The sequence below is a fragment of the Oreochromis niloticus genome, linkage group LG11, assembly GCF_001858045.2.
Source record: "Oreochromis niloticus isolate F11D_XX linkage group LG11, O_niloticus_UMD_NMBU, whole genome shotgun sequence".
In the NCBI taxonomy this organism is placed as follows: Eukaryota; Metazoa; Chordata; class Actinopteri; order Cichliformes; family Cichlidae; genus Oreochromis; species Oreochromis niloticus.
Genome location: NC_031976.2, coordinates 28084313 through 28094850, shown reverse-complemented (window position 1 = coordinate 28094850; position 10538 = coordinate 28084313). Strand labels below are relative to the sequence as shown.

The 10538-nt window shown below is 40.3% G+C and overlaps 1 protein-coding gene across 5 annotated transcripts; it reads left to right on the top strand.

Annotated features, from left to right (window-relative positions):
• The first annotated feature begins 768 nt into the window (after positions 1–768).
• si:dkeyp-97a10.2 (uncharacterized) lies at positions 769–8696 on the top strand. Of its 5 annotated transcripts, none has more exons than XM_025911620.1 (6): positions 769–1630; positions 2019–2194; positions 2849–3214; positions 5794–6033; positions 7754–7856; positions 8187–8696. In XM_025911620.1, exons 2-6 carry the CDS (start codon positions 2095–2097, stop codon positions 8245–8247), a joined length of 870 nt encoding a protein of 289 aa, XP_025767405.1. In that variant the 5' UTR covers positions 769–1630; positions 2019–2094; the 3' UTR covers positions 8248–8696. The 5 variants fall into 5 exon arrangements, with proteins under 5 accessions (XP_025767405.1, XP_019220472.1, XP_019220471.1 ...); XM_019364927.2 differs by having other exon boundaries at positions 774–1501; positions 2138–2194; XM_019364926.2 differs by having other exon boundaries at positions 774–1501; positions 2135–2194.
• The last annotated feature ends 1842 nt before the right edge of the window (positions 8697–10538 follow it).

Sequence of the window (10538 nt, the reverse complement as noted above, 5' to 3'; positions counted from 1 at the left end):
GACTGAGATGATTTAGACATGTGCAGAGGATGGATACCGGGCAAAGGATGCTGAATATGGAGCTGTCAGGCAGGAGGAAAAGAAGAAGCCCACAGGGGAGCTTCGTGAATGTAGTGCAACCGGTTGACAGAGGAGAATGTAAGGGAGAGAGGGTGAGATAGAGGGAGATGATCCGCTGTGGCGACCCCTATAGGGAGCAGTCGAAAGAAGAAGACATGATCCCCTAGAGCAGCAGATAAAATCATATAATTGCACCATCTTTACACATTTGAGTCTTTGATTCAGTTGCTCGCTTGTGCAGTAACACATTAGCAAACTGAAACAACCCCAGCAAGTAATTAATTAGCATATGGAGCCAGAAGCTTATAGATGATGTCTGCTGAGGAAGAAGAAGGAAAAAAGAAAAGTAAAAAAAGCTGATATGAGGGCTAACAGTGTTGATATTTTTCAGCTGTTGTATTAGTGCCACCCACTGGTTAATTCCAACTAACAGCACTTTTCTGTAGACTCAGTGGGGGCCACAGCTGTGATTCCCATGATTATTCGTAAATCCTTTGCAAATACAAATGCTTTTATAATCATTTTTAAATCGCTCATTATATCCGTGCCCCAGGATGTGCTCCCCAAAGTGAGAAACTGTGGAGCTAACCTCTGAATAAGTGATGTCATTATGCTTCAGTGCTCTAGTGGTGTAAGAGACACGTGTGGCAAAACAATCTCATCTCAGAGCTGGTTCGGAGGCTGTTGTGGCGCTTTCGATCATATCAAATCGTCTTGTTTGATGGATTCATTTGTATCCGCTTGCAGTTTTTTGACAACAGCTGGCGATCAGATTTTAACACAAAGCTAAACTTTCCCAGGGAATGAAATCGTTGGCATTCCCCTTAACATGCATGAAGAGGTTTCTCACTTGCAAGCAAGGGACAATTATTGGAAGAAATAAAAATAGAGTAAATCCTGTATTACTTCCACTTTACAATTCAACACCAAAACAATGCATTGTGTCTGCAGGGCAACTAGTGTTCGTGCCGGATAAGAAGCCTGCAGTACAAAACCTATTTTGTAAGAATGCATTTCAACATTGTCAGTGATTTCCTTCCAAAGAAAGCCATTTCTTTTTATCACTGTTAACAAACAGCTCAGAAGCAGCTGTGTGAAAATCTAGAATCGAATATGCTGTATTGTCCAGGGAGGGTATGCTAGAACATAGGTCCAGGAAAGGAGCAGGGTGGTGCTTATAATAAAAAGGGGTGGTTTTACAATAGACAGTTCAACTTATTTAAAGCACAAAGCAGAAAAGAGCATTGACTGTACAGGAAGTGGTGGTGGTGGGGTGGGAGGTAGACTGTTGGAAAAGAAAGTGACGCCTACGTGACACACAAGGGTTGGACATGACGAGAAGGGGGAAAAGGCCAGAGAGAAGAGAAGAAGCTCCAGAAGACATCTGGCTTTACTGCTGTTTCAAACTGGAATATTTCTTACAATGGCAAGCGCTTTAAAGGTATTGCTGTGTTTTGGGCCATAATTCTTCTCACTGAGGTGAACTGCGCTGCACTTTAACCTCTGAGAAAGTCAACACAGAGCAGAAGACCTCTGACTCAACTGTGCTGTCTGTCTCGGGTTTAGAAAGGTAGGTGAGTCCCGCTGCAGAGGGTTTTGATGTGGATAACTTCAAGGTAAACAAAAAGGGGAATTCTAGGTTATATTTAATGCATGCAGGTTGGGTTGTGTTCTTGCACCGTTATCTCTGTTCTCTCTCTCTGTGTTTTGCTGTAGCAGCTGTGCTTGAGGGGCTTCATTTTAGTTTTGGCAGCAGACGTGTCCCGGTTTTGTTCCAACTTCTGATTTTACTGCAGTCTGCAATGCCAATACTGTTGTTCTTTGGATACTTCACAAATAAATTAAGAGGGGAGAAAAAAAAAGAATACCCTAAACATTTGGATTACATTTTTTTAATAGAAGGACATGCTGGCTGTAATTGTTTTTGCTCTCATTTTAATTTCACATTTTCTCTGGAGGTGGTGTTATTATTCTTGCTGCAGTGGCACCCCTGCTGCCTGAGTACAGAGGAAATTGTGTGCCGCTGCTGAGGTCATGGACAAATTCCTCTTTCTCTACTCTCTGTCTACATCAGCAGGTGTTATGGATCTACAGTATTTCCTGTGCTGGAGAGTTGCCCCACTGTTTCTCTTGAGTAAGCCTTTTTTGTTATACCCGCCATACTAATGATTTTGTCATTAGGCAAAAAAAAAGCAAAGAAGAGAAAAAGTATTGCTATGTCGCTTTGCCCTTTTTTCTTTGTTCAAGCTGAGACAATGGCACAGTTTCTGTTTCTCAGCCACACAAAGAATGATCAAAACAACCCTAAGACGTTGCACTGTTACGCAAAAGTGCCTCTTGCGTTAATGACCGCGCTTGCATTATTTACGTTTCCCCCATCCTTTGCCTTTCAAGTTAAGACACATGATTAATAGCTCTCATGGTAAATGCACACAGGCTTACCAGGCTTTGACACAGATTTTAGGATATTGATGTGGTTTGATGGATATCACATTAGGCATGGCTGTCATGCATTATAAATCATAACTTGACATTATTTGACAGCAACTAGCTATAGTATATTCATAAAGCGCATACTCAGAAGGATGGCGATGACATATTATGTTATTGTTTGTTTCATTAGCTTTCCATTTTGTTCATACAATGCAAACACTCCAGAAGCAAAAATCTGATTGAATACTGCAGGTCTTTATGGCCAGCGCAGTAGAAATATGCACTGTATGAGTCATGTAGGCAAAAGAGGCACAGAAGACGATGTAATAAAGAACGGTGCGATCTTTGTTCTCAGTGCCATGTGGGCTCCATTGTATGTCAGTGCACATCCTCAATGAAGAGCCGGTGTACGTAATCCCCGGATCCAGCCTGGTTCTGAAAGCCCAGATCAAGCGTGGACACCTGGAAAACATCTCCACAATAACCTGGGAACACGAGCCTGAGACGGGGTTTAATATTGAGAGAGTGACACTGGCCACGTGCCCTGGCAGGAGTCTCAAGTGTGCTGGTACGAGGCCAAATGTCCATGTGAGCACCGAGCAGCAGGAGACGACGCTCCAGATTAATGGATACACTACAGCGGACAGCGGCGTGTACACTCTGACTGTGACAGATCGCCAAGGAGCCAACACCTCCAGACAATGCATCGTCAGGGAATACGGTACAGTATGACGACCGTCACGTGAGAGGATTTATTGGGACAGCCTTAGATAAATCCCCTTTTGTTAGTAAATTATGTGCACAGTCACTTTAGTATGCTGTCCATTTATCCAGGTCCCCACTCCACAAAGGCTTGTTGTAACAGACGTTATGGAGAAATTTAAAGGCACTGCTGGTACACTGCAGGGATACACAACTGCTTGAGTGTTAAGATGCTCTATATTTACTATAGTTGATCATTTAATTAAAATTATGAGCATTTAAAGGTTGTAGCGTAACCCCTCACTGACTCTGGTTCTGCCCGAAGTTTCTTCCTGTTAGAAGGGAGTTTTTCCTTCCCACTGTCGCCAAGTGCTTGCTGAAAGGGGGTCGTTTAGTTGTTGGGGTTTCCTCTCTATTATTGTTGAGTCTTGACCTTACAATATAAAGCGCTTTAAAGTGTCTGATGTTGTGATTTGGAAGCTTATAAATAAAACTTCCGGTTCAAGTTGACTTCCTACCAATTCCTATCGATTCCACTAGTATTTGATTAGGCAAGTTAAGTAAGTAGTCAAGTCAAAGTTTATTTCTATAGCATATTTTACACAACAGTCACTAAAACAACAATAAATATACACTAAAAATCAAATAAAGCAAAGTAAGTAAGAGTGTGTTTGCATAATAAAAGCCGAGATATCCTGTTCAATTAGACCTAAAGCAAGTTAGAAAAAGTAGGTTTTTAACAGCATTTTAAAATGATTGAGAGGCTGGTCAGCTCTTATGTGGAAAGGTAACTTGATCAAAAGATTAGGAGCCTCCACTGAAAAGGCTCTATCACCTCTGCTATTAAGCTTGAATCTGGAAATATCTTAAAGCAGTTGGTTCGTAGACGTCAGTGCTCTGGCAGGATTGTAGGGTTGCAAAAGTTCAGTTAAGTAAGGTGGTGCTAAATGACTGAGACTCTTAAAAACATGTAATAAAACTTTTATTTGGATCTCGAAGTCTGTGTAAGGAGCAAGTGTAACGAGAATATAGGTGATCACGTCATTTCTGTTCTGTCAAAAGGCAAACTTCCGCATTTTGCACATCCCACAGGCGATGATGAAACGACTGGTCAAAGTCAACATATAAAGAATTACAATAGTTTAAACAAGAGAGGTAATAAAAGTGTGAATTACTCTCTCAAAGTCATGCAGCGGGAGAGGCCTTCACCTTACTGAGATGCCTTAGTTTAACAACAGAGCTCACCTGTTTATCAAATTTTGAAGCACTGTCAAAACGGTAAGAAGCTATAAGACCAATTAGCAGAGAGATACCCATCTAACATGTTGGGTTGCCCAAATAAAATATCTTGCTTTGGTTTTGTTCAGCTTGAGGACAACAATGGTGGGCACAATGAAACATTATAAATAACAGGCAATAAGTTAACTGCAAAAAGAAGTGTATGGATTATCTCATAATAAATATTCATTAACAGCAGTCCTAATTCTAGATGATACACAACCAAAGTTTTTGCACAGTAATGAATGCAGATAAGTAAACACTGATATCTTTGAGGAAAGAATATTACCTGCAAGCTAGTGTACATTTTTTACTGTGTAATCCATTATTTTACCTTTAACAAGAGAAAAGAGACTCATGAGAGGGTATGAATTTTTAAGTATAAATCATTAAGTTAGAAGCGTTTTGATGGTTATATCCACTGATTGTAAAATTATGGTGTAATTACATCCATGCGTCATACCTCCACCTGGTACTCGTTTAAAGGTTCAATACGGCAGCAGTAAATGCTAAAGCGGCAGTAAATTAACAGTGTAAAGACATGGGAACAAAAGGTCCTACTATATAGTGGGGCTGCTGGAGAATATACCAACAGTTAGTCGAAATATGAATATAAATGTTGTTTGCTTTAAATTATTTGAATATGTTGCTGCGGCAGTTTATGTAAAACTCGGCCTCTTTACATGAATCTCTCTGAGTAATTATATGAAAGAAAGAATACATCAAATACTCTCCAGCTGACTCTGTTGTGGCCTTTCAAGTGTTAACTCCAATAATTACCAACAGTATAACGAATGTGCTTTAATTTCACAGTAGAAGGCATTGTTTTCTTCTGTTGGTAGATGTCTCATTTAATAATGTAACACTTGGAATTAAATTTGCCTACAGGCTCCACTTTGCCGGTCTTTCTTTTTGTGTTTGTCCCTCTAGACGAATCCAGTCTCGTCGTAGCTTCTGTGCTTTTACTCTCATTTGTCTGCTCTAACAGTATCAATTCATCAGCTCCACTCTTCTCTACATCTGCTCTCTCGGCTTCCAGGGTTTTCCATCATCCCATTCTCCAACATTATGCCTCTCTCTCTGATCTCATTATTGTCTCTGAAACTGAGCCAGTTTCTCCTGACAGCATTAAATGTCTCTCATGATTCTTTGTCTGAGACCCTCTTGGACAGCCGTGTGCCATTATTCTTATTCTATAACAGATAGATGCCCACGGCTGAGCACTTCATATATCCTCTTGTTTCCATCCAGCGCTGCGTTCTTTACCTACATACTTGTCACATATTTCCATATTTCACCTCTGTTTGTCTGTCTTTCCAGAGGCAGTCCACCATGTCTCCGTCAGCATTAACATGTCCCACTCCTTGCTTGTTTGTACCGAGGCCTGGGGTACTGACCCCAGATTCAGCTGGCGCCACGAGAGTGCCGACATCACCCAGGCGGTGGGCAAAGTCTCCAACAATGGAGCAATATTAATTATTACCATGTCCCCACTCTGTGGCCACTTCACCTGCATTGTTAGCAACAAGCTCGGCCATAGTTCTGCCACCTACACTGCAGGTACTGCTTTACCTTTTTTAATCAACACTTATGACTTTAACAGTGGAAGTGTAAAGTGAAATATCCCCCCTGCAGGGATGAAGCCACTGATAATTATCACGTCTTGGGTCTGTGGGTTATTTTTTAGCTTGGCTTTTGTGGTTCACTGTCACTGTTCTTGACTTAATTTCCAGCTGTTGTTGTCATGAAAAACACTGAACTCTTCCTGTCTGACATCAAAAGACAGACACACAAAGCCAGAGTGAAGCTGATAAATATGAGCCAGCATTTAGCAGCTAAAGAGATAAAGGAGACCATAAGAGGTCTAAAAAGGACTGAATTTTTGAAAATATTCTTATTGCAAACATTTTTTTGTTTTGTTTTTGGAGTTGGCTTTACAATTTTGAGATGGATCTATTTACTTGAACATTTCTCTTAAAAATCCTCTACATTAATTTGATCACTGTCTCGTTATCTTGCAAATTGAGACATGCATAAATTTATCATAAAGCATTTGAAAATCATCTATGGCTAGTACCAAGCTGTGCATACGTGTGAATAAAACATTTTTTAAGACATTACAAATGCTGCATGATCTATAATACATCATGCAATAGACTCACGTTGCAGTAAACCACTTGTGTTTTTTTATGTGTCAACAAAATGCTTGTAATACTCAGATTTTATCAATAATTTCTATACACTTTGCACAAAAAATAAGGATGTTTGGTTGATTTTTTTTTTTGTAACACTGCTTCTTGGCAATAAATCTTTCCTTTAAATGGCGTCACGTTTGTAAGGAAAATGCATTTGTGGGTTGAGCAGTAGAGTTGAGCAGCAGAGTTAAGCAGCAGAGTTGAGTATGTGGGTTGTGGCCATGAAAAACTTGTCAGAGCTGTTTGGGATTGGCAGAGAAGAATTGGAAAATGGACACAGCCCACATATTCAACTCTGCTGCTCAACCTACAAACGCATTTTCCTTACAAATATGCCGTCGTTTAAATAAGCAGGCTTTTCAAAGTGTACGATTTATTGGCAAGAAATAATCTACCAAACACAAATTTCCTTACTTTTTGTGTTTATATATAAAAATATACTCTCATGGACTCAAGTCAGAGTTTTCTTTGACTTGCAATGCAGTATTTTTTCATGGTCATACTGCATTTACTTGGGATCTAAATCCACATTTTTCCACATGAGATTAAAAAACTCAATGCTTGATCCCCATTCGGCTGGAGCAGGCAGTTCGATGTAAAGGTGGCTACGCCTGTTGGCATTTTATTTAAAGCCCATCGTGCTGTGTCATGGATATTCAGGAATCAGACTCCTGTACATAATGCCTTGTGTCTATTGAAGCTGTGTCCTGATTGCGCTTCTGTTCTGTTCTGTGTATTGTATCACCGGTGGTGTTTCAGTGATAAAGGATTTTCCAGAGTCCAATCAATAAATCACTACCAACACTACTGCCACTGCCGCTACCACTGCTGCTAAACAGGCAAGACAAATGCAATTCCTCGTATCTGCCAAGAGGCATGATGATCCAGCGACAGTCAGGGTATTTTAGGATGCCTCCTGTTATCCCTTGGTGTTCCAGTCAGTTTAGTGACTGTGTGGAGTTGTTGCAGGGGACCTCTTTGCCCTCTAAGAACAGCCATGTCAGATGACCTCTATTTTTTTTTGTCTCTTTGGGTTTGTTTTTCTTTGTTCCTCCTCTCATCGGCTGTCTTTTCCTGGTTGACAGCACCTTGTGAGACCAAGAACAGAAGTGCGACGGCAGCTGTAGTCTGTCTCCTGCTCCTGCTCCTGCTGAGTTTAGGAGGAGTGCTCGCATTTCTGCTGTGGAGGTACAGTAAAGCACACAGTCACTGGCAGACACAAGTACAAATCTCATTTCAGGCTATGCTCAGTTGATAAAGCCATATGCAGCCAGAAAATAAGACACTGGTAGTGGATGCTTTAGAAAACGACAAGGTAAAAAAAAAAAGAAAAAAAAGGTGATGGTACAAAATGAAACAGCAAAATGTGACACAGCGTCCTCCCACACAATACTCTGCAAACATGAGGCATGACAGGCCAGCCTGCGTCTGCTGACAAAACAATTGTCATTTTTACTCGGGCCAGTGTACAGTTTGTCACTGTTGCTGCACTAAATTGAACACTTGGTTTCTTTTCAGGAGGTACAGGCACAATAACAGAGGAGAAAGGCTGCACGAGCATTTAGATGACACCATCTAAAAAAAAAGGGCCTGAGCTACATTATGCTGCTCAGGCGTCTCAGAGAGGAGAACAGGAAGAGCACTGGCCTTCCTGTCCTGTGAGCACTATGACCTTTCACTGCACTGAAACAATGTGAAGAGTGAACCGCTTGTGGACAGATAAAAAAATATAAAAAAGTGGATATGTGGATTGAAGGGCCAGCCTTATACTGCCTCCCACTGGGCTTTACCTGAAACTGTTTAATAAGTATTCATTTTGTAACCTTGTATCAACTAAGCACTGGATTGAAATGTACTGTAAAATATTGCGTTTATGCTGAAATCCCTCTACGTAATGTGATGGAAATCAACAGATCACAAATATTCTTTAAATGAATGGTGCTTTTTGTTATTTTATTTCCTTCAAGCATGTATTTTCACAGATATGCGACAAGCTTATCAGTCTTACAATAAAGTTTGAAAGCAGAATTTGGCGTCTTTATGAAAAAACAAACAACTCTGTGAATGAAAACTGTAATCACTGGTCATGTGATTATTAATGTGGGGAAAAATAGTATTTTGTTTGTTCGAAATACTTGGATAAGCAAACATTTGATCCTCTTTGATACTTAGTAAAAACTCTACTTGAATAATACCGAAAGACAAAAATATCTTTTTCAATCCATGTGATGTTCTACGGTGGAATAAGAAAGTAAGCCCTTGGCACCAGAAGCTAGTATTACCCCCTTTAGCTAAAATACATTCTGGCAGGTTTCTTTGCATAATTATCCAGGCTCTGACATCAGCTTACTGAAAATTTTACCAGCCTTCCATGCAAAATTCCTTTAGAGGCAAGATCTTTAAGAGTTTTCATGCAGTTTTTGTGGTTTTCACATCCCTCCATTTCTTCTTTTTGAGTCATTCCCTGGTGGACTTGCTAGTGTGCTTTGGATCATTATCCTTCCAAAATACCTACTTGCTGCTTAATTTTTCAGGCAAATGGGCTAACATTTTATCCAAGTGCAATTTAATATGATGTAGAATTTAGAGCTGAATCAATGACCATGAGCTGCCCAGTCCCCGAGGCAGCAAAGCAACTCCGGACCATACTTCATAGATGCCTCGTGGTTCTTATCCTGAGAGGCTGTCTTTGGTCTGCACCAAACAACTCTTATCTTTGATTTGTCTGTCCAGAGCACATTATTCCAGAAGGCCTGGTCTTTGCTCACTGTCAAACTGCAGTTTATCTCTTGCTTGGCACACCTCCCATACAGGTCAGATTTGTACAATCATTTTCTGATTTTAAACACCTACAGTCATGCCAGCAGTTTCAAGAGTTACCTGCAGATCCTGAGATGAAAATCACATGTTTCTCTTTTTGTTACAACTGATATGGGGGGCTGAAATTGCTCAGGTAGCCGTGACTGGACAAACTGGCTGTGGTTTGAAATCTATGCCAGCTGTAGATGATTTTCCTAAGTTAATTTTTTCAAAAATCACTGCCAAGCTTATAGCCATCTGCAATCTTTTTTAAGAGCCTAAGAGAAGAGCTTTCCATATCATGACATGATGACGCTCTACACATTTTAATAACAAAAAGAACCCCATATCAGTGTGTCAGGTTTAAATTAAACAGATCCCACCTGTCACTACTTAAGGATATTCTAATCAGTAGGACATAATCTGGGGCACTGATTATACCTTTATATGTTTGAAGGTGCGATAAAGGTAGAGGTGTACTTCTTCCATGTGACTCATCCATTTTTGTCAGGTACTCTCACTTTCCACCACAGTTCAAAGATATGATTGGTTAACCAGTAACGTAGTCCCCCTGCAAGCCTACGGGTTAACAGGATAAGTGTTTAAGAGGATGGATGGATGGCCTTTATTAAACCAAACACATATTTATGCGGAAATGTATTATTAAAGTAACCAAGAAGCAAAATTCCCTCAAATTCAGTTTTAATTATATAGCACAATTCTCATCAACAATAACCTCAAAGCGCTTTATAGTGCAAGGTGAAGAACCTGCAACATTAGAGGGAAAAACTCAACAATCAGACAGCCAGCTATAAGCTAGCACTTGGTGACAGTGGAAAGGAAAAACTCCACTTTAACAGGAAGATACCTCGCAGCAGAACCAGCCTCAGGGAGGGGCAACCATCTGCCATGACTGTTTGGGGGTCAGGGGAACGGAAAAGAAGTCATGAAGAAGACGTCATGTAAAGAAACAAATGATAAAAGTGTAAAATAGTAATAACATAAGAGCCTGATGAGTACATATGAGATTCTCTAACAAGAGACAACGTGAAACCTCTGGATTGTTTGTTT

What these genes read in the sequence shown, in the direction of transcription:
- si:dkeyp-97a10.2 (XM_025911620.1), top strand. Translation starts at nt 2,095, where the DNA reads ATGGACAAATTCCTCTTTCTCTACTCTCTGTCTACATCAGCAGGTGTT. An exon ending in ATGCATCGTCAGGGAATACG is followed by an intron (nt 3,215 to 5,793) that starts GTACAGTATGAC and finishes CTGTCTTTCCAG; the next exon opens with AGGCAGTCCACCATGTCTCC. An exon ending in CTCGCATTTCTGCTGTGGAG is followed by an intron (nt 7,857 to 8,186) that starts GTACAGTAAAGC and finishes GTTTCTTTTCAG; the next exon opens with GAGGTACAGGCACAATAACA.